The sequence below is a fragment of the Lepisosteus oculatus genome, chromosome 5 (genome assembly GCF_040954835.1).
Source record: "Lepisosteus oculatus isolate fLepOcu1 chromosome 5, fLepOcu1.hap2, whole genome shotgun sequence".
In the NCBI taxonomy this organism is placed as follows: domain Eukaryota; kingdom Metazoa; phylum Chordata; class Actinopteri; order Semionotiformes; family Lepisosteidae; genus Lepisosteus; species Lepisosteus oculatus.
In genome coordinates, this window is record NC_090700.1 from 32,506,058 (window position 1) to 32,530,391 (window position 24,334).

At 41.0% G+C, this 24,334-nt stretch overlaps 1 protein-coding gene across 4 annotated transcripts in view; it reads left to right on the forward strand.

Annotated features, from left to right (window-relative positions):
• trim33 (tripartite motif containing 33) overlaps positions 1–11,611 on the forward strand; it is a 51,939-nt gene extending 40,328 nt beyond the window's left edge. The window contains exons 14-20 of one of the 4 annotated variants that reach the window (XM_015342247.2): positions 483–657; positions 1,245–1,600; positions 2,139–2,262; positions 2,585–2,659; positions 3,752–3,904; positions 6,245–6,295; positions 6,387–11,611. In XM_015342247.2, the coding sequence (XP_015197733.2) occupies positions 483–657; positions 1,245–1,600; positions 2,139–2,262; positions 2,585–2,659; positions 3,752–3,904; positions 6,245–6,295; positions 6,387–6,593 (1,141 nt within the window). In that variant the 3' untranslated portion in view covers positions 6,594–11,611. The remainder of the gene's footprint in view (positions 1–482; positions 658–1,244; positions 1,601–2,138; positions 2,263–2,584; positions 2,660–3,751; positions 3,905–6,244; positions 6,296–6,386) is intronic. The other 3 variants (XM_015342248.2, XM_015342250.2, XM_015342251.2) reach the window with 3 other exon arrangements.
• The last annotated feature ends 12,723 nt before the right edge of the window (positions 11,612–24,334 follow it).

Sequence of the window (24,334 nt, forward strand, 5' to 3'; positions counted from 1 at the left end):
GATCGAGACTACAGCTTACCGAAACTGGAGATGTGGTTCTGCATGAATGCATATTACAAGACTACAAGTCTCAGTTATTTAAAACAAGAAGAGGGTGCACAAAGTGCAGATAATGAATACTTTTGAGCATCAAGCAGAAATATATATTTGAAAGTTGTTCCTGTTTTACAATATTAACTATTGTACAATTCTTAGTATTTCTTTATTGAAATACCAAATTTGTTCCCAGATTTTTTCATTCACATTCTGGTCTGAATAAATGTGGAGGTAGAATGCTTGTGTGTTTATGTAGAATATGAAGAGAAAACTGAAAGCTTGCAACTTGTGCCATTTAACATTGTAACCTCAAAATCTTTTAGTCAATTTTAAATGTTGCTCTTTTGTAGTCTTTAATGCAGCAGGGATACTTAGGGAAATTTTTGAACAGAGAGGAAACCAGGTTTGGCTCTGATTCTTAAGTGCGCTTGATGAATGTGGCACAGCTGCCCTCAATCTGTCTCCAGCTGCGGATCGTCGGGCAGGACAGCGGCAGTGGCGGCGCCTGCGGTGGAGCCGGTGAAGGTCAAGCAGGAGCCAGGCACCGAGGAAGAGTGCGGCTTCTCAGGGACGCAGGTCAAGCAGGAGCGTAGCGAGGATGGGAGGCGGAGTGCCTGCATGGTAGGGACTGTTTCTTGCTTCCTCGTTTTAATAGAAGTAATAGAACATTTTGAAATTGTTGTAGTGACTCATGATTGTTAATTTTTTAATACAAATAAAATTCAAATTAAAAAATGAATAAAAAACATCAAGAAACTAAATATAGTATGCAGTCACAGATTTTGACATATTGTTAGGATTTTAGCAAATAGTAACGCATTTCAAGCACAAAGCTCTTCCTCAGACAGCATCAATATCAATAGTCTACATCTTTGATTCCTATGTAAACTAAGCTATTGGTCAGTTAATGTCTTGTTGAGGATGATTGTTTAGTTAAAATACTGTGATAGCTAGTTAGTTCTCAAGCTAGTACAGTCATCTAGCTGTTAGATGGCTAAGAGGGGGGGGTTAGCACTTGACTTAAGATTTTGAAAATGTAGATCAAGGAAATAACAATTGCAGATATAATTGAATAATTGCATCACTTATAAGCGTGTACTTTGAGCCCTTGCTCATTGTTTCAATATAAATTTTAGTTGTGCTGGAAAGCCTCTTAAATGTATTTCACCAGTGCAAGTTCACTGCAACAGCGCCTGTGTGCTTTTCAGATGAGCAGCCCTGAGAGCAGCCTGACGCCTCCCCTGCCAGCGCCTGCTCCAGCGGACACTGCGGAGATGGAGACGCTGCGCTCCTTAGAGGAGCGCGTCAAAGTGGAGCCTACAGAGGCGGTGGAGAGCTGCCAGCAGCAGGCCACGCCACCCCTGACCAACGGCAAGAGCTCGTCGCGCAACTCGATGCACCGCTCCCCCCGGGCCGCCGGTGCCAGCGGCGACAACAAGGACGACGATCCCAACGAGGACTGGTGCGCGGTCTGCCAGAACGGGGGCAACCTGCTGTGCTGTGACATGTGCCCCAAAGTCTTCCACCTTACATGCCACGTACCTACGCTGCTCAGCTTTCCCAGGTACCACCTCTCTGTTAATTGTCCGTACTCTAAAAGTCCCACTTCTGCGGGGTTGAGTCTTCTTATACGTCGCCAAATCAACACATGCAGCTCTCTTGGGCTCCTGTGCAAAGCTCCCTCATAACATGTCAGTGAAGCCTCAAGGAGAAGGGGGCAGCACAAATCCATCAAAACTGATTTCCCACTTCAGTAATTGGTGCCAGCAATGATCTGAGCCTTTTTGGAACTTTTCTCCAGGGGTGGAATGTATCCCATCCTTCTTGTTTCGGAAATTAAAAACAAACTAAGCTAATGTAATTTATGATTGAATCTTATTAAAATCCCCCAGAAAGCCCTGTATTTTCCACTAAAATAATCTGCCTAAAGCAGTATATACAAGTGCTGGTGACTATTGCACAGATGTTTCCATTCATTAACATAAGTTAATTGTACCCTTGTTCGTTCTACATGAAGTACTTCCAGATGTTGTCACTGTTTGTGCAGATGGTGATTGTCCTGGCAGTATTTAAGACCTCCTTCAATATTTTCTTTCCTGCAGTGGGGAGTGGATCTGCACCTTCTGTAGAAACCTTTCCAATCCTCAGGTTGAATATAACTGTGACAACCTGCAACACAGCAAGAAAGGAAAGACAGTGCATGGCTTGAACCCCATAGACCAAAGGGTGAGTCACGTGGGGAAAATGTGACAAATGGACGAGGCAGAGAGCTTCAAGAGCTTCAGTTTGTCATATTACTGGCAGCTTCCTTTCCACACTTTTTCGTTACCCATTAAAAGCCAGTTAAGCTAGATGTGCATTTTGAGCTGTTAAGAATTCTATCTCATCTGTAAACTTCACCTCCTCTGTTTAAACCTTGAGTAATTGCTAATAATTGTCACAGCCTTTGTTTAAACAAAAGTTTTTAGAATACAGGTATTTTTTCTATGTTTAATAACAATCACTGTACATGACATATCTCATAAACTGGTTTCTTTTCTTTTTACAGAAATGTGAGCGACTTCTCTTGTATCTGTTTTGCCACGAGCTGAGTGTTGAATTCCATGAGCCAGTTCCAGCTTCAGTAAGTGGCAGGGCTCTATTTGGAATTGCAGAGCGTGTGCAGTGCATTGTGAACACTAATCATCGATGATTGAATTGAAACTGCCAGCAGTCCAAGACTACTCTTTTCAGTGCATTTTATATACAGGACTGAGAAGTGTGGAAACAAGGGAAAAGAAATATAGGTGGTTTCTAGTATACGTTTAGGGTGAAGACAAGAAAATCATGGTGTATCGCAGACTTTTTAAAAATATATATGTATTCTCCCCATAAGAACAATGTAAATTTGTAGGTTCAGGACTGCCTATGCTACTTAAAGGGGGAGGCTTTTCCCATAAGAATAAATAGAATAGTCAGGTTACCCACTATACATTAGATTGTTTTGCTTCTAGCTAAATAAAGTATAAAGGATCCAATTATAAATCCCATTTATGTTCCTAAGTAATGTAGCTTTTTGCAAAGTGATTTAGGGAAATAATTACATTCCTTGTTATTTTGAGATATGTTGCCAACGTACAGCTCAGTCACAGGTATATACATTTAATGTACCCATAACACATAAATAAACAGATAAATGGCACCTCGTTACCTAGCTTTGCTGAAACCACCAGAGTCAGGGTAGTTTTTGTCTTCCACTCATTCTTCATGCATTTGACATTAGGATCAAACCTTAATCATATCATGTGGTGTTAGGAACTCCACTTTAATGTTGGAATTTAAGGATTCATAATCTGACTCATAATCTAATCATGTGCAACGGAATTGTCTACTAGAAGAAAAGTTTTAATGTTTAATGCTCTTCGCAATATTTTCCATTTCTGAAACAAAATAATCCACAAACCACCTACATTGATGGCTTTTGGTATCTGTTTGGAAAAACATAAGTGTTACTTAATCTTACTCCTACTTGACATCTGACGTAGTAGAGCCAGATCTGCCTTGCCATTGACTTTGATTTCCCTCTTTCTTTGTCTGCTTTCCCTTTAGTTGCTGATCAACAGTTTTTTGACACCATAAACCTACGGTCTTAGTTTGCTGGTACCGTTTGAGCTTTTCTTCAATTGCGTAAAATCTGAAATGTACTGTTGCTGGAACAAATTTTACTGCTTTTCAGATCCCTAATTACTACAAAATCATAAAGAAGCCGATGGAGCTGAGCACTGTGAAGAAGAAGCTGCAGATGAAGCACTCCCAGCACTACCAGAACCCACAGGACTTTGTTGCAGATGTTCGGCTCATCTTTAAAAACTGTGCAAGATACAATGAAGTAAGTGACCCCCAGTTGGCTCTTTTGCAGCTGTGCTGAAGGGGCCAGCCCCTGCTGTCTGTTGTCTGTTGAAGTGTTCACTCTGTCATGACTTTGAATCCTACAACTAGAGCATGTGGCATTTTAAATGCACTTCCTCATGTTGTGGTGGATTTCTGCTGATGGGTTCTTGAACTTTAGTGGGTGAGACATAGCTTTTATTCACAGGTGCATTTCTGAAAACCGTAGTCCTATAAAACCAAGGCTGCACGTGTAGGCCTTGCAGAAATAGATGCGTCATCAGGTCATGCATGGAATCCCCTGCATGTTTTCAGAAATCCTGCTGGACATTTGATACAGTCCTTCAGGGCTTCTGGGTTTAGTCCCTGTGAAAATACATCTTTGAAGCTGCTAACCTCCGTCATTGGGAATCCCTACTGCTCCTTGCTGGGATTAGTCATTTTTCTTTAACAATCAACAATTATTGATGAGTATGGCCATTTTTAGGTGTTAAGCAAGATGGATTCGTAACAAGATGAATTTGAGGCGCTGTACATTTTTACATGCACAAAAGCAGCACAGATGGACAGCTGTTTATTTTTCCCTTCCTTTTCATTCAATTTAAGAAAACAGTCTTTATTGGGCATAAATGGTGTCAAAAGCGAGCCTGGATTGATCCAGCATCATGATTTAGTAGTCCCAGTTCATGATTGCTGGCTGTCTCAAGCCAGGGTGGATCAGGCCGTGTCTGCATCGGCACTAAGGTTTGAGCCTTGTCTGAGATGCTGATCCATTACAGTGAAGTTGAGATGGATGTTTCTTTCACCTTTATTTGAGATTGGGGAGCTCAGAAATAAGGACATTTCACAAGTTTAAATTCTGTGAAAAGCAAAACCGGGTAATGGCCTGCTGCAAATTAAATGTCTTCGAAAACAAGATTGCCCTTTCGCTTCAGATTGTTTCAGAACATTAAAACTAAGTTTGAACATTTCATAGGTTTTTTTTTTGCCACAGTTTCTCATGTTTCATCTGCCATTGGTTTGGATCACCGTGATTATGCAGCTATGACAGGCAGAGGGGAAGTAGAGCAGAAATGCTTTTCACATGCTTGAGGAATTTCTTGCTTCTGCTTTAGCATGTGCATCAGCACTGCTGTGTTAATTCATTTGCAGCATGAGTATTTTTGTCTGTTTTCCACCTGCCACAGTTCTTGTCTGTGTTGCCGTTTACTACGTCTTACTGTAGATGTCAGATTTGTTCCATGACATTGACCTGTTCATCTCATGATGCACAGTTTATACCACACGCCATGCTGTTCATGTGTACATGACGAATGGGGAGCTTGGCTTCACAGAGCAATCACATTTCACACTGGTCGTCTGCTCACCTGATGGGAGCTGTAAGAATCTCCTGTGGTGCCAGTGCATTGTTTTTGTGTCTCGCTTTGCAATCTCGGAGGCATTCCGTTAGCCGCAGAGTGAAGCTGAGGTGTTGCTGTCAAAATCGGGTCATAACCCGCAAGAGAAAAAACACCTCCCCCTGACTTGTGTGCCCCGTTTGAGTGTTTAATACCTCTAAATTCTGTCATGCACACTACCTTTGAGTACTTGGAGTCTAAACAAAACACTTGTGTTTCAAATACACAGAGGCAAGACATGTAAATCACATCCCAAGTTGCAAGTTTAAAAAAAGAGAACCACTCATTTGTTCTGGAACCATACACAGCAGTGACAAAGTTTGGGAAAGTTTGTTGCTGCCATGTTTCATTGAAGGTAGCAGTGTTTTTCCACACTGAGGTGATGACATTGGTAGCCCTGCAGAAATGCAGCTCATTCCTGGCGCGGTCTGCATGGCGGGCCTTAAGCTATGATCTTACTTGAGACTTGTTTGCAAGGTTGCTTTCATAGTCAGTAGTTCTCATGACTGGTGACTTGCCAAAGCTGGGCAGAGCTGTGAAGCTTCATCTTCCTGCCTTCGCACTGTGTGGTGAGAACTGGGTTTACCATCTCCCCCAGCCCACCCTCCAACAAGCGACTTGATTTATTAGATCAAAACCTTTCTGTTGTCTCTGCCATAGCCTGTGCAGTCACCACACATGAAAAGCCCCGTTGAGCATTTGTGGCTTGCAGCATTACAGTCCTGGTTCACCTCGACGTTTGTGTTTTTACATAGATGTCCAGTGATCATTAATTATCCCAGACTCACTTGGCATTGCTGTGTATGGTTTCCAGAAAAGAAAACAATGGTTCATTTTCCCAATTTGGGCAACGGTTTACTAAAGTCTGGTCTCTGTGTTTGCCTCTCTGCGTGTGGTATAAAACTTTTTGTTGTTGTATTTTTATTCTACTGTCCCTTTTTTAGATGTCTCGAATTATCCAAGTATATGATGAGAAAACCCAGATTAATGAGCAGGTAAGCTCTTTCTGATACCTCGGTGAAGGGTTCTTCAGAACCTGCAATGGCCGTCTGTTGACCCTCCCTGCTGTCCTCCCTTCTCTTCCAGGCGGACTCCGAAGTGGCCCAGGCAGGGAAGGCGGTGGCCTGTTACTTTGAGGAAAAACTGAAGGAGCTGTATCCAGACGAGACCTTCCCACCCACCCCGGACACAGAGCCCGAGGATGAGGAAGTGACAGAAGATTCCGACGACGACTTTGTGCAGCCACGCCGCAAACGATTAAAATCAGAAGAGAAGCCCATGCATATAAAATAAAAAAATTTAAACTGAACAGAAAGCTTCTCTGAAGAGACGGGAACTGTTGTATTGTGCTTTTTTTTCCGAACCGGACTCAACTTTTTGTTGCGGACATTCAGAGACACTGGGAGGAACTTTTTTTCTTGGGGGAAAAAAACGTCTTTAGACAGTATTAGAATTAAAAAAAACTGCTTGTACAGATTTAAAGAAATTTGCTCTGCTTTTGGTTTGTTAAATTAATTACCTGTTTCTTTCTATTTTTTTTATTTGTTTGTAAATCCATTGTGAATTCTGCTTTTTAAAAAAGGCCCCCTTAACCCCTTTGGTATATTATAAATTTCAACCGTCATCTGCAAGATGCATGCATGTGTGGCCATACATGCACATCCACATCCACGTCCTGTGAACAGTTGATCTTTCTGGACCACTATATCCTGAATGCACCTGTGTTATTGGTGTTGACCTTTGCTTTTAGGAGCATTAAGGATGCTGCATATGCAGTATGGTTATGCCATTGGCAGCCACAAAGGAAAAAAGCAATGAAGGATATCATTTTTCAAGTACTTTGCAGCTTTGGTGTTATGGTTTTACCTCATTGCCTTACCATTCTTTCCAGATGAGCTTCTGTGTGTATGGCTGATGTCCAGGAGATCAGCATGTAGTATGGTGAAATGGGTTGATATGAACACTAACCAAGGTACAGGAAACTTTGGCTGTACAGTGTCTTAATTTGGGAGGCAGGTCATTCAAATTCATTTATCCACCGTGTTGATGGGGAACATGTTGCACATGAGTTGTATATATTTATTTGATAAGTTTTCGGTGATGTTCCCTACTCTGTTTCTGGTCATTGGAAAGGTGTCATTCTTTCAAGGCTGCATCAGTTATTCAGCTTGCAAAACCGGTCTCTAAGTAGTTGGTTTTATTTGTGCATAACGTTTAACAGAGCTGTGCATCGTTGGGTCTGTTAACTTCACTGATATGACATTCCTGCATTTTCTGTATACACTGTTAGTAATAGTGAAGCGTTGTCCTACCTTCATGTAACCGACATGGGTAATATACTGTTCAAGCACAGTGCAGCATCACCCCAGTGTGATGTGACAACGCAATTGTCATTTCAGCACAGAAAGAGCACTGAAAGGAAGGAAAGAGGATCCTGTCCAAGAAGTAAGCCCTAGCTACGCTTTTGCTTAGTATGACAACACTGTTTTCAGAAGGAACTACTGTGGTTGGAAGGACAAAACACCATCCTATCTTAATCACTTAGGTTGTCTTTCATAACTACCAAGACGTTGAGCCATCCAGTGTACATCTATGTATAATTAGTTTTTTTGTGTGAAGAAAGCTTTTAGTTCTAACTGCACACATTCTAAGATGTATGCACTTTTTTTTAACCCAGTAAGCTGTTTGTACATTGTTTTAGTTTAGGTTCTTATTAACAGCCATATCTGGTTGTTCCTTGGTGTCCAGTTGGTCTAATGTGCGACACTGTGTGGTGGAAATATTGTAAGGTTTACCTTTCGGTCCCCCACTGCCTTAATTAAAACTTTACAAAAATCTCATTTTAACTGTGAAATTAAAAGTTAACACTTGCAGATTTTGTTCCGACATTCAGTCGTGACAACCTTATGGTATCTCCATTAATTTCTGTACTCTGTCACAAAATGTGCAGGTTAGAATGCCTCCATATTTGAGGTTTTGTCTAATGTCTAGGGAATCCTTTTTAACACCTGTGATCTACATCTTTATATCAATCTTGGTTGTTGGGAGGCAAGAAGGAAAAAAACAACTTGGTTTTAGGTTGGGTTGCTCAAAGAGCATGACAAAAGGAAAACCAAGTGGAAGAGGTGCATAGCCACTTGTGTGTTCATAGCATCGAGGACCACTGTAAACTCTGATCTGATCTGATCTGATCTGCCGTTACAGCCCTCCATGCTTTGTTTGGGTGTTACGTTTTAGCATTGAACCTGCAAGCCTTCATAAACCTTTTTAGAACCTACATATTTTAATAAAGACAGATGCTTAAAGATGGGAAATATTCTGAATCACTTGAGATTTGCTGAAGTTGATTTACACTGGTTTAATAGACTAATGAAACGGTTCTTGCTGGATGCTCTCTACTGGATTTTTTCAATTGAGGCTGATGGCTCTGGATCACACAGCTCTTTTTGCTTATTTAATTCTGACACAGTTCCCCTTTCCCTTCTGCTCGTAATTGCTAAGTAGAGTTGCTCTGCAGTGTTTGGAACACTTGCTGCTGAAATTGGTGGCTATGGGTACGGTGTTTTGCTCCAAGATCTATTGTGCTTCAGCGCATGATCGCTTTCCATTCTAATTCTAAACCCTCAGTCCATTGAAACTTGCATGCACTGGCTCCCTGGTACTACTGCTTTTCAGATCTTTAAAAAGATGACACTGGTTTTGTTTCTATTAAAAGCTTTTAAATTGTCTCAAGAATTCTGAATTGATTTCACCTTTCTGTGCTATCAATGTAATTTCTTTGCTGCAGGAATGTTTGGAAATGCTGGAGGAAATTGCTGTCAAACTCCAGCTTGAAAATTGATTCTGTGTATTAATCTTTACTAGACTGTTGTGAAAACATGTGAATTGAAAAATAAGATGCAACTGAGATTAATTTTTAATTAAAAAGTTATTTGGCACATACTGAAAATCTCGGTTATCTTCAGCAGTATTGATAATTTGCCTGGATTCTGGAAGTGACCAAAGTATAGATGTTTTTCTGTGACTGCTTGTCCTGTATTATCTAAACCACATATGCTCACTCTTCCACACCTTTGGACTAGAACTGGAGCAGTGTGAGACCTGCAAGATTAAATCATTTTTATATGACCAGCAGTTATTTTAACCATTATTTTTTTCTGCACATATACCCTGCATAAAAATGCTATTATGTGAGAAATTGGGACATAAAGAAAATTGTTTTAATACTAAACAAACACCAGATGGCAACAGTCACATTGGAAGTGTAAAGGTTTGTTTGGATCATATCTGCTGATGTGAGTCCAGAAGGCTTAGTGTTTGCCTAGTGCGAGTTGACTGATAAGGCCTTGGACTGATCTCTCCTTTCAAGCCTAAAATCGCATTTAGGAGAGAGTGCTTCTACAACACCATACCATGCAGAAATCCCACACACCTGTTCTAGGTATGAAAAATGACACCTATTGGAGCTTTTCTAAATTTGGTGATAATTGATGCTAGGTCTGGATGAGATCAATTATTTTGAAAGTTTAATTAACTTACCAAACATTTAACATTGTATTTTAATTGTTGGCAGTGTGAAATAGTGGTTAGACCTCTAGATTGCCGTAAGGTAAAAGGGTGTGCAGAATTTATTTCCAGTATAAATCTGCAGTTATAGAACCCAGATGTGTTAAAAAAAACCTGAGTCTGCTAGACAGCAGTATTGGTATGAGAGAGAAAGTGTGACTGTGCTATTTGGAAGTTCATGTTTTAAACCTGAACAAGAGGTTTCTTTAATTAAACCCTCATGATTTGTTTTCATAAAGGTGAAATCTCATTAATCTTCTGCCTTGACTGACTTGGAGATGATCTCTGGAAACAAATGAACTGTGGTTCTGTACAAATTGCATGTCAAAGGTTTGGCGACACTGACGCAACATCCCCAATGCAGCAGGTTTTCATTTTTCTATTTCAATATGTGCTTACAAATGCTGGATTTCAGGATAGAAACATGAAAAAATGTGACTTTGATTATATGTAAGCATTTTGTATGTTAAATGTCCAGTCATGATCGGCACCCTGCAGTTGTGCAATGGTCTACTTGTTGAGGGGTTTGCACTCGGTTGCCTAATTGACGAGCAGGACAGCAAGCTGGGCATGTAGTGCAAAGATCCATTATGTAATGTCAGTTGACACGCAAGCAAACGTAAGTGCTGTGTCAATGAATGATTTATTGTATAAGAATCTACAGTGGTACCTTGGTTATAAAGGCTGGTGGTGCTCCAAGTGCTGGCTGTCATTTAAAAAATAAAATCTTTTAGCTATGGGTAGGGCATCCCAGAGTGCACGTGTCCTCCCAGCTTTCAAAGATATGCTGGTTAGGGTTCACCATTCCGACAACAAATCCTAGCATGATCACATTAGAGCCAATGCTGGGCTCCTTCCTACTGGGGTGGGGGACCTCGAAGGAAAACCAGCATGTTACTCTGTGGTGTTGGTGTACCATCAGTGCTCTTCTGGATCAATGCCCCTGTATGGGAAAGGGACCATCCTGAAGGAGAAAAGATTTAGCTCCTGGTCGCCCATTAAAGATCCTGTGGCAATGTAGGAAAAGGGTTGTTTTTGTTGCTGTCATGGCTAAATCCTGCTCTGGGCCTTTATGACATGGCCTCCCAAAACTTCCCTTTTAATTAAACTACTGAAGTAATTTCTCCCTCCTCCTCCCTCTGAGCTGCTGTGTATAGGAGCTGCTGGTACAGAGTAGCCGCTGCCTGTCACCCGGGTGGGGCTGCAGTGGTGGGTGAAGTTGGTCACCTCCTGTATGTAAGTTTGGGATCTTGTGAGATGCAATGTGCTATAGAAGTGTATGGTGCTGGAATTTTTCTTCAGTCCCTCTCTCTGTAGCCCTGCGATGGACTGGCCTGCCAAGGGTGAGGTCAAGTGTGTGTGTGCTCAGTCACTCCTAGCTCCACGTGAAACCCGGACATGATTCACCCGCTGCAGCACTACAGTCTCAATGGTAATGGACGGGATGGATTATTTTGACTTTGTGCCTTAAGAGCATGCAGTATAAAATGAATTAAAATGTGTATGTGTCATTTTATATGTAGTAAAGGCAGCCTGCTGTCCCCTGTAGGAGTCCTAATCATCCTGATCAATGTCTCCAGCTCTGCCTCTCTCTGGATGTCACCCTGAGTGCATTTCTAAACCTCCTTGGTCTGAGTACCAGTGTTGTCATTGTCATTATGTATTATATATAGTATGTATATATAAAATAAATGCAATTTGTTGTAATAGAGGAAAGGGATAAATTGGTGGTTTCTGAATCTTTATTTAATTGTTTAAAGTTGTTTTGACACTTAAGCAACAATTTAGATCTCATTATGGGTTTTCTGTATTTGTGAGTCTACCCTTGGATGCTGAGAGGTTAGCCGAATAGGAAACAGAAGGACAAGAAATAGAAAATAAGGTACAGGATATAAAACGCTAGGCAAAATTAAGACCTTCATTAGTGAGGTAGTATCTGATTTTCTCTAACAAATGAGCTTGGCATACCCTGAACAAAACGGGATAGATTAGTTTTTATCTTCACATAAGACACATGTATAATGTGATTTAGTTAAAGCAGTTTATTGAACATAAGTTTCTTTTTTGTGTTGTATTTCATATGGACATAATCATCTTGAAGAGGCACAGGCCCCTTAGAAAGCTTACTGGAATCCATTACTTCAAATGATTTTCAATTACCATCTGGTAGATTCTTTGAAGATTTTAAGCAATAGGAAATATGCCTGTTTCTTTTATCAAAGTGCTATTTTCTGCAATGTGGAAATTTCTGCATCCAAATAGAGTAGGGGATGAGGTAGGATCTAAGAGTAGCTGAAGTTCATTGGTGCCAATGTAGATGCGGGTGGGCTGTGCTTTCAAAGGAAGTACTTGCAGGTACAGTATGTCCCACAATGCAATGCTCTCAATGATTTTGGATTTGGAGGGTCAAACTTGTTTCCTAGAAATTATGAATATTCCTTTCTGTGGAAGTTTTGGACTGTGATGTCTAAGTTTTTAAAGACCAAAATAATTGAAAATGTGATACTAATCGTTAGTGTCATTGTGTAACGCTGGTCAGTGAGGCCTGCTGTCAGAAGCCCGAGATGGGAGCTACAGGAGCAGCTGGCCAGCAGAAACAGCTCATGCTCATCGATTTCATTAACCTCCATGTCAACAGCAGCCTTTTCCACGCGTGCTCACTGTGAGAGCTTCCATACACGCTGACTGATGTCATTCTCTAAATGTCAGGCAACCCACCTTGAGGAGGAGCGAATTCGGAGAAATTAGTGTGTAGCTTCCTCAACAAATCATAAAACTAAGGGCCAAACAAAGATAATGTTTGCAATAACAATATCCTTTAAGACTAAAACAACTGAACTATATTTTCAAACATAAGAGGTCACTTTTTTTTCCAGACATCGCTAAATTCAAACCTAATCTAAAGAGCCTGCAGAGTACTAACAAAAGCTTAGGTTGGTAAGCAGCCAAAATGTCAGTAATCCTTAATTTAAACCTGGTCTCTGTGGAGATTTTATTTTACAAGCACAGCAGCACAGCCTTAGAGTGGCAGTTAGTTGCAAGTCGGTTTTGCTCAGTGTTGTCTGATTTTTTTTTTCTTCCTTGCTGTGTCTCTAATGGTAACTGATCTCTGTCATGTAATGCTGATAGTCATTTAATTGTGGTTTAATGTAAAAGGGGCTTTTATTAACTGCCCAGAAAAAGATGGTGACACAGTGGTGATGCCTAAACCTGCTGGTAACTTGGGCACCCAGTACGTGTGCAGCATTAAAGAATTTCCCCATGTCTGCACAGTTAAAGCAGTAAAATACAGTGTCTACTTGTGCCCCTTATATTACTCTGGTTAGCTAAAATCTAGCTAAAAAATCTAAGGATTTTAAGTACACTTTATTCATTTGGATGTTGCATTCTATAAAAGTGACTGACTTCTGGTGATTCCAAGGGTTCCAAGCACCTCCTTATCACCACCTTGTCCACCTTTTCTTTCATATATCTCAAGAAATAGGCCTGCTTCTTTTCATGGGATAGAATTTGAATGCGATAGAGAGCCCAACATATTTCTCATATTTTCTAGATCTACTAACATGCCTTAATTCTTTCTGAAAATGCCCCTATCTCTCTTTCTCTGTATGCTGATTAATCATGTGTAGGGTGGGGAGAAGCACCAGTAACCAGTCCCAACTCAGGAATGAGGGCAAATGTTCCCCCTATGAAAACCTTGCACCGGTGCACATAGCATCCTTTCAAACCCGTTGTGTTTATTTAATGACATTCTTGGGTTTCAGTCTTAGGCTGTGAGCAGGAGAAGGTTCTCCAATGCTGCTAGTGTCAAGTGAGGTTGTCCACAATATAAAATTCATGTTTCAGCAACAGCGGCGAGGCTTATTAATAAGGCAGAATTAAGTGTTTCTGAGCTTCCCAAATGAGGCCCCATTTCTCTGTTCATCTCTGTGGTGCAGCCACAGAGAGACCATTAGTGCAGGGTGATTTAAGGTCCTAGGACAGCTCCCAAAGGGGGATGCACTTAGCTAAGCCTGGCAATCATGATCAATGGTCATCCATTGGCGCCTATCTGTCTAGGGAGTGCCAGATGGACATCTGGACTGCATTCCTAAGTGTCAGGAGTAAGTGACTCATTTCTCAATGTGATCAACCAATCAGGGACTGGTAGGGCCGAGTAACCCACGTGGGACTCTGATGCCCATGGAACTTTCAGCCAATCAATGAGCTGAAGTTCCTCCAGGTAAAAACAGGCAACACAGAGAGCCTGTGAGATTCAGGGAGATTCAACAAGATTCAGTAAGATTCTGAGGAGAATTCTAAAGGGAATTCAAAGGAGAATTCCAGGGCAGGACAGCCCAGGAGCAAAAGGCTCCCAAGGGCAGGACATTCTCGCAGCGCGCCTCCTGACCATCCTGAGACTCAGCCCGGACAACCACGAAACGGCCAGTGTGTCCGAGTGCCAGAACTTTCCTTTGTTCTAAGAGTCTAGAGTGGAGGTTGCCAGAGAGTAACCAGCAGCAGGCCTCGTGAACAGATCGGAACTGTGGACAGCTAAATCACTATTCAGAACTAGCTCTTCATCAGGGACGAACCGGTCCTCTTCTTGACTTGCTGGGACCCACAGTCATCTTTTCTCCTGTGCACAAACTTTGCTAGTTAAAGCCAACACTAACTAGCCGGTCAGTGAGCATCTGCAGCGCACCGTCGCAAGCCGCACAGCACAGCCTGGCACGGAGCCAGAGAGCGCAGATTGGACAGCAACAGCCTGCAACTGTTTCTTTGTGCCCGCAGGAGATCTGAATCCCCAGAAATTGGATGAGTATTCAACTTCACTGCATTACAGCTCGAGAATTCAATTGTTATCCAAACCAGTTGATATCAATTTAATTCCTAAGAGTTATGTACTTGTTTTGAGTATCTAATGTAGAAGTTGTAACCAAGTTCACTTTACGAAACGGTCTTAATGAATGATATACTGAACGTATGTCCTCTTGATATGTGTAACACTTTGTAACTGACTGAATATATACCTTTTGTATTCTGATTACCCTCTCGATAAGATCTGTTAGGTTTACATGCATATTCTATGTATTAATCAATGTATCCTCGTGTATTAGTACCTGTGTGTGTGCGTTGTTTGAGTTATGTCGCATGGTTGGATTCTAAAGCCATCAAAAGAATCAACTTTGTGATTTACTGCTACAATTAATAATTGTCTCAGTAAATGCCCAAGCCCTACAGAACTGGTGCCTTCAGAGAGCCGCTATGATAACATATTTGGCGTCCCTGAGCCGGTTTTCCCTACACGGGAGTGCTCTGAGAGCGCACCTACCAAATTTCTGGGGCCTGCAAGGGACAGGTGGATGGGAACAACACAATTGAATGTCAGTCTGTGAACTTAGAGGCTGTTGTACCAGATAATCGGGTATTTCTGAGTGATGTGTATCCTCAGATACACAGATCCTCAGCTGACAGTATCCTCAGAAAAAATCCCCTGCATCACCCATTGGACCTAAAAAGCAAAATAAAACTTCCCATATTCTGCACTGTTATTTTCTATTTTACACCCGCTGACTATCAGCTTTGCTTACCACTATGTCCCAAGTATTGTACAGTAATGTTGAAGCCTCTGAACTCCCAACCATCAGAATAATTTGGTGTTTGACAGTCTGTGAGTGGCTTTTGTAGTTTCCCCATTTGTTCAGCAAATTGTTTATTTGTTGGGGTTGTTATGGTGGTTTTCAATGATGTGAGAGAAGAAGGTGGATCTAGCAGACTCTATTAATAATAATGATAATTGCTTACACTTATATAGCACTTTTCTGGACACTCCACTCAAAGCGCTTTACAGGTAATGGGGTCTCCCCTCCACCACCACCAATGTGCAGCATCCACCTGGATTATACGACGGCAGCCATAGTGCGCAAGAACGCTCACCACACCCCTGCTATTAGTGGGGAGGAGAGCAGAGAGTAATGAAGCCAATTCATAGATGGGGATTATTAGGAGGCCATGATTGGTTAGGGCCAATGGGAAATTTGGCCAGAATGCCGGGGTTACACCCCTACTCTTTTCGAGAAACGCCCTGGGATTTTTTATGACCACAGAGAGTCAGGACCTCGGTTTTACGTCTCATCCGAAGGACGGCACTTGTTTACAGTATAGTGTCCCCATCACTATACTGGGGCATTAGGACCCACGTGGACCACAGGGTGAGCGCCCCCTGCTGGCCCCACTAACACCTCTTTCAGCAGCAACCTTAGTTTTTCCCAGGATGTCTCCCATCAAGGTACTGACCAGGCTCACACCTGCTTTGCTTCAGTGGGTTGCCAGTTGTGAGTTGCAGGGTAATATGGCTGCTGGCAATATTGTTACCTTATATTCAGACAAGTAATCTCTCCAAGCCTGATAATGTACATTTAGGCCAGAAATATGTCACCTACGCTCAAGTTTGCTGTAGTAGGCTGCCTTCATAGATCGCAGATGGTCGTTGTACCAGGGGGCAGGGTGTGAGGAGGAGATGGTTTGAGTTTTTAAAGGAGCAAAGGTGTCAAGGGTAGAAAAAAGAGCGCTGTCAAGTAACTGTATTGTGTCCTCTAGAGGGTCAGAGGAAGAAACAAGATAAGGAGGACAGAATTTGCAAACCTTTGGTGATCAATTGATCGCCAGTTGCAGAAATTTACAGAATGTGATGGGGAAGTGTTAGAAACAGGTAATTCCATATTGAAAAGAATAGTCAAGTGGTCAGAGAGGCCTAGATCAAGGGGAGAGCAGTGGGAGACAAAAGAGTAATTGGCAATTATTAAATCTAGGGCGTACCCTTTATGTGTAGGGGTACAAACAAACTGAGTAAGATCAAAACATCCCAATAGAGAAAGGAAGTCTTTAGCCAAACTAGGAGACCTTGAGTCAATGTGTATATTAAAGTCCCCTAGAATAAGTATTCTTTTAAACTTAAGGCATAAAAAATATAGTAAATCGGCAAACTCACCTAAGAAGGCTTTGCTGGGTTTGGGTGGTTTATACACTGTGGCAATGATAGTGGCAAAAATGGCCAAAATGTGTTAGTTTTTCTGACTTTAATGCCAATTAAGCCCAAAACCATACTCATTCAGGACTCCATTCAGCAAAAAATGTCCTAAAACAGAAACCTTGTCAATTTTACCATTCTTGATATGTTTTCTTTGTTTTGATGAGTCTTTTCAGTCTAATATTTCGATGCAGTAAAGTACATTTTCTAATCAAATGAATGGAAGATTATGGAAACTCTTTGACCAAGGTCTTAACCCTAACCCTAACCTATGGCAAACCCAAACCTAGGGCTAGGATTTCCACAAAATGTAGACAATGTTTGATGAGATGGCTGTGTTTAAGGACAGAAGTGAAATTTAGGAAAAGTAGCTAGGGTTAGGGTTAGTATTATTAGAAAACATAGAGGATGTTTGATGGCATAGCTGTGTTTTAGGACAGAAGAGAATTTTAGGAAAAGTAATATTTTAATGTTCTCTACACATTTTGTTTCTTGCATATATGGCTCTATGTTTAGGATGTTGTCTAAAGCCCCAAAAAGCAAATGTTTGAAAGAATGTGGTTAAACATCTCAATCTGTTGCATTGGGCTTTGAATGCTCTGGCATTTTAACAGGTGTAGCTACGATTTATTGGGTTTTCCAGACTCTTAACCTCTTTAACTCTGGTACCATTGTAGGTATCCTCTCACGAGGTACCAGTAAATGTAGGGGTTATGCTTAACTGGGACAATTATTAATTGTAGCAGCAAGTCACAAAAATGATTTTTCTGATGGCTATTAGAATCCAACCTAGCGGGATAACTCAAACAACGCACGCACATGGGTACTAATACACGAAATACATTTATTAATACATAAAATGTGCATATAAACATAATAGATCTTATCGTGAGGGTTAGCAAAATACAGAAGGTATATATTCAATCACAAAGAGTTACAAATACCAAGAGGGACATGCGTTCAGTATATCATTCATTTAGACCTTTTCGTAAATGAACTTGGTTCAACTTCTACCCTAGATACTCAAAAGAAAGTACATCACTCATAGGAATTATATTGATACCAATTCAGGTTGAGGTAACAATTGAATTCTCGAGCGGTAATGCAGAATGTTGAATACTCATCCAATCTCTGGGGATTAAGATCTCCTGCAGGCACCAAGAAGCAGTGGCAGGCTGGTTGCTGTGTCCAATCGGCGCTCTCAGGCTCTGTGCCAGGCAGTGCTCGGTGCGGCTTGCGACGTGGTGGGAGAGATTCCTGCTATGCGCTGCTGATGCTCTCTGAAGACTGGCTAGTTAGTGTTGGCTGAAACTAGCAAAGTTTGTGGACAGGAGAAAAGCGATGGCGGGTCCCAGCAGGTCAGGAAGAAGACCGGTTCATTCCCGATGAAGCACTAGTTCTGAATAGTGATTCAGCTGTCCACAGTTCCGACCTGTTCACGAGGCTTGCTGCTGATGCTAACCTCGGGTGGATCCTCTGGTTATGCGCTCGCAACCTCCGTTCTCGACTCTTAGAACAAAGGAAAGTCCTGCACTTGGACACACTGGCTGTTACGTGGTGGTCCGGGCTGTGTCTGAGGATGTTCAGGAGGAGCCCTGAGGCTGAATGTCCAGCAGGCGTGCTGCGAGAATGTCCTGCTCCTGGGAACTGTTCTACATTGCCTATTTTACCTGGAGGGACTTGCCGGTTGTTCATTGGTTGAAAGTTTCATGGGAATCAGAGACCCACGTGAGGTTAACCTGCCCTACCAGTTCCTGATTGGCTGATGATGAGTAACCATGCACTCTGACCTTAGGGTTGTAAACCAACTTGGAATAACACTTTCCCTTGGAATCTCAGGCTTTAAGGTACCAGAGCTGAACATTCATTAAATTTGCTGGAGAATCTCCTCATTTGGGAGTTGTTCCTTATCAGGACACTCTATCAGCTAGAAAAACACCTTAATTGTGAACCAAATGGAATGGCCTCTCTGTATCCAGCACCACTGAGATGAAAGAAAGAGGGACTGGCAAGGGAGCAGAAAACTTAGTTCCTGTATTTAAATAAGCCTCGCCGCTACACCATGCTCATGGAGAGCACCATTCCACACAAAATTTCCAATAACAGAATTCTTGTCAAAAAATGAAACTGTACCACAGTTTATACATTTTGCTTGGTGTGACAAGGCTGCTTAGTCTTTTCATACTAATATTTTGATTCCCTGAGTTATATTTTCTGCTTAAATGAGTGTTAGGTTGACTTGAAGAAAATCTGAACCCAAACTACCCAGCCCCTTAGCTAGGGTAAGGGTTAGTATTATTAGAAAACATAGAGGATGTTTCATGGAATAGCTGTGTTTTAGGACAGAAGAGAAATTTAGGAAAAATGATATTTTAATGTTCTTTATTGTAGCGGCGAGGCTTATTAAAATACAGAAATTAAGTTTTCTGCTCCCTTGCCAGTGAGGCCCCATCTCTCTCCTCATCTCTGTGGTGCAGTCACAGAGAAGCTATTCATGCAGGCTGTTTTAAGGTTTATTTTGATGAAGGACAGCTCCCAAATGGGGATGCACTTAGCTAAGCCTGGCTATCATGATCAATGGTCATCCATTGGCGCCTATCTGTCTAGGGAGTGCCAGATGGACATCTGGACTGCATTCCTAAGTGTCAGGAGTAAGTGACTCATATCTCACCTTGATCAACCAATCAGGAACTGGTAGGGCCGAGTAACCCACGTGGGTCTCTGATGCCCATGAAACTTTCAGCCAATGAACAACCTGAAGTTCCTCCAGGTCAAAATAGGCAACACAGAGGGCCTGAAGAACAATTCCAGGGCAGGACGGTGCCAAGGAGCAGAAAGGTTCCCAAGGGCAGGACATTCTCGCAGAACATCCTCCGACTCAGCCCGGACAACCACGTAACGGCCAGTGTGTCCGAGTGCCAGAACTTTCCTTTGTTCTAAGAGTCTAAAGCGGAGGTTGCCAGCACGTAACCAGGGGTTGCCACTCGAAGTTGGCATCAGCAGCAAGCCTCGTGAACAGGTTGGAACTATGGACAGCTGAATCAGTGTTCAGAACTAGCACATCATCAGGAATGAACCGGTCTTCTTCCTGACTTGCTGGGACCCACAGTCATCTTTTCTCCTGTGCACAAACTTTGCTAGTTCAGTCAACACTAACTAGCCGGTCTTCAGAGAGCAGTGCCGCAGGAGTATCCACCAAGCCGCAACAGCACAGCCTGCCACCAAGCCAGAGAGCGCGGATTGGACAGCAACAAGCCTGCAACTGTTTCTTTGTGCCTGCAGGAGATCTGAATCCCAGGAGATTGGATGAGTATTCAACTTCACTGCATTACAGCTCGAGAATTCAAATGTTATCCCTACCAGTTGATATCAATTTAATTCCTAAGAGTTATGTACTTGTTTTGAGTATCAATGTAGAAGTTGTAACAAGTTAATTTACGAAACGGTCTAAATGAATGATATACTGAACGTATGTCCTCTTGATACTGTATGTGTAACTCTTTGTGACTGAATGAATATATATCTTTTGTATTCTGATAACCCTCTCGATAAGGGTTTAATATGCCCATTTTATGTAATAATATTCTTGTGTATTAGTACCCGTGTGTGTGGGGAGTTATACCGCAAGGTTGGATTCTAAGACCATCAAAAGAATAATTTTGTGATTTACTGGCACAATTAATAATTGTCCCAGTAAATGCCCAAACCCCTACATTACTGGTGCCTCGTGAGAGCACACTACTCTGCACATTTTTGTTTCTTGCATATATGGCTCTATATACTGCATTGCCCTAAATGGGGATGTTGTCTAAATCCCCAAAAAAGCAAAAGTTTGAAAAAAAGTATTTAAATGTCTCAATGTGTTGCATTGGGCATTGAATGCACTGGCATTTTAACAGGTGTAGAAAAGATTTATTGGGTTTTCCTGACTCTTAACCTCTGTAACGCTGATACCATACTCATGGAGAGCACCATTCCACGCAAAATTTCCAATAACAGAATTCTTGTCAAAAAATGAAACTGTACCAGAGTTTCTACATTTTGCTTGGTGTGGCAAGGCTGCTAAGTCTTTTCCGACTAATATTTTGATGCCCTGAGTTATATTTTCTGCTTCAATGAGTGTTAGGTTGCATTGAAGAAAATCTGAAACCTAACCCTAACTACCTAGCCCTTTAGCTAGGGTTAGGGTTAGTATTATTAGAAACCATAGAGGATGTTTGATGGCATGGCTGTGTTTTAGGACAGAAGAGAAATTTAGGAAAAGTGATATTTTAATGTTCTCTACACATTTTGTTTCTTGCATATATGGCTCTATATACTGCATTGCCCTAAATGGGGATGTTGTTTAAATCCCTGAAAAAGCAAAAGCTTGAAAGAAAGTGGTTAAACATCTCAGTCTGTTGCATTGGGCGTTGAAAACACTGGCATTTTAACAGGTGTAACTAAGATTTCTCGGGTTTTCCTGACTCTTAACCTCTTTAACACTGATACCATGCTCATGGAGAGCACCATTCCACACAAAAGTTCTAATAACAGAATTCTTGTCAAAAAATGAAACTGTACCACAGTTATATTCTCTGCTTAAATTAGTGTTAGGTTGCATTGAAGAAAATCTGAAACCTAACCCTAACTACCCAGCCCATTAGCTAGGGTTAGGGTTAGTATTATTAGAAACCATAGAGGATGTTTGATGGCATGGCTGTGTTTTAGGACAGAAGAGAAATTTAGGAAAAGTGATATTTTAATGTTCTCTACACATTTTGTTTCTTGCCTATATGGCTCTATATACTGCATTGCCCTAAATGGGGATGTTGTTTAAATCCCTGAAAAAGCAAAAGCTTGAAAGAAAGTGGTTAAACATCTCAGTCTGTTGCATTGGGCGTTGAAAACACTGGCATTTTAACAGGTGTAGCTAAGATTTATTGGGTTTTCCTGACTCTTAACCTCTGTAACGCTGATACCATGCTCATGGAGAGTACCATTCCACTCCAAATTTCCAATAACAGAATACTTGTCAAAAAATAAAATTGTACCACAGTTGATACATTTTGCTTTGTGTGGCAAGGCAGCTAAGGCCTTTCAGTTTAATATTTTAATGTCTTGAGTTATATTTTCTTCTTAAATGAGTTAATTTGCATTGAAGAAAATCTGAACCCTAACCCTAACTACCCAAACCATTAGTTTGGGTTAGGTTTAGTATTATTAGAAAACACAGAGGATGTTTGATGGCATGGCTGTGTTTTTCTCTGTGGAGAGAAGTGAAATTTAGGAAAAATTATATTTTATTTTTCTCTGCTGTTACGACCCCAAGTGTCTAGGGGTAAAGGGGTGTAACATTTAGGATAATTCTTTTGGAAGCAGGTGGGTTTTGGTGAGGGACTGGGAAACGTGATAAGGGTAAGGAAATAGAGTGGTGCCAAAGAAAAGAAAATAACAAACAAATGGAACTAACAAAAAAACCAACAAAACAACAAAGCCAAAGCTATACGAAAATACACACACACAAAGCAAAACAAACCAACAAACGAAGCCGAAGCAATAACCAGAAGCGATAACCAAAACCAAATGGGACCGAAGTCAAACGAAAAGCCTTTTCTTCCTGAAAGCCTCCATGTTATATAGTGAATAAAATGTGTTCTGATTGGCTGAGAGCTGATTGATGATGATGTCATACTGAAAGTGTGGTGTAATGGTGGGCCAATGGGGAAGGGAGAACAATCAAGGGTCAGCAGTGTGGACATAACAGAAAAAACACACACAGAACACACACTGGGACGTAACATCTGCACATTTATTTTTTTGCATATATTGTACTGTATGTACAGTGCATTGCCCCAAAAGGGAACGTGGTCTAAATTCCCCTACATGCAAAAAGTGGAAAGAATACATTCTCTTTGTTTTGATGTGGTTGTGAGTCTTTTCAGACTAATATTTTGATACAGTGAAGTATATTTTCTAATCAAATGAATTTAAAATTGTGGAAACTCTTTGACAATGGTCTTAACCCTATTCCTAACCTGTGGGAAACCCAAATCTAGGGTTAGGGTTAGGATTCCTACAAAACTTAGACAATTTTTCATGGCATGGCTGTGTTTTACGACAGAAATGATATTTAGGAAAACAGTTATTTGGCTGTTTTCTAAACATTTTTTTTCTGATTTATATACCTATATCCATTGCATTGCCCCAAAAGGGAACCTGGTCTTAATTGCCCTACAAGCAAAAGGTGGAAAGAAACTGATTTATCTTTTCAAGCTCTTGTATTATGCATTGTATGCACAGGCATATTAACAATATTAACAGGCCACAATGTGTTAGTTGTTTCTGACTTTAATGCCAATTAAGCCCGAAACCATACTCATTTAGGGCCCCATTCAGCAAAACAATGCCCTAAAACAGAAACCTTGTCAAAAATTTGTTTTACCATTCTTGATACTTTCTTTTTGTTTTCATGAGGTTGCTGAGTCTTTGCAGACTAATATTTTGATGCAGTGAAGTAAATTTTCTAATCAAATGAATGGAAGATTGTTTTGACAAAAACTGCTGTTCTTAAAGGGGAATGATTACTGGTAGGCCAGTCATAAATAACTGACTGTACTGTATGTCTATTTTTTCTTGCTTAAAAGTATAAAAAACCTCACATGACTTTGTTGAAGTTTATAAGTTTTGTAAGTTATTCTGGATTTATATTACCTTATTTGTTTAAAAATTGTCCACTTCTATAAAAGATATGAGCAAGTCGCTTTAAAGAAGGATGGTCCTGGGACCGGGAGAGCTCAGAAGGGAGATGGTGGGCTGAGAGTAGCTTCTATTGGGGTTTTTTGTTGATCAATTTTGTTTGCATTTGAAGACCACTGTTTTGGGAGTGTTTGTTATGAAGCCAAACCTTATTTGCTTGAGCGGTGACACCTGAGTTTTACAAAACCTTGCATGGTTACATGTTTATTTGATGCAGTTGGCATTCCTATTAATTATTTAGACACTGCCATTTATGTCCTGCGTTGGATTGCTTCTATTCAGGTAGCCCCTAAAGGCTGGATAATCTACAGTCCATGTGTGATTGGTTTTAGGAAATGTTTTCAGTGGGAGCTCCTACAGTGCCTAATGCATTTGAGTTTTCTCGTAAAAGTAAAATCCATTAAAACTGACAGTGGCACTCTATTCTGGATTGCACAGCAAAAAGCAATGTGAAGCCCTTACATAAGTATGTTTTATAAGATGCAGACCTTGTCTTTTAGAAGATAAAATCTCCTATAGCAACTTGGGATAGGAGTCAGATTCACAGGCTTGAAATGATTCATCAGTATTATTTACCGATTTAAAAAATATCCTTTTTCACAGGGTTTCCACAGGAGGAAATAACTGGGTTTCATCTCTTGGGTTTTGGCTTCTTAAAACTGTTGTCCTCCTTTCAATGAGCCACTTTTCATGAATTATTCAAGCCTTCAGTTTAATA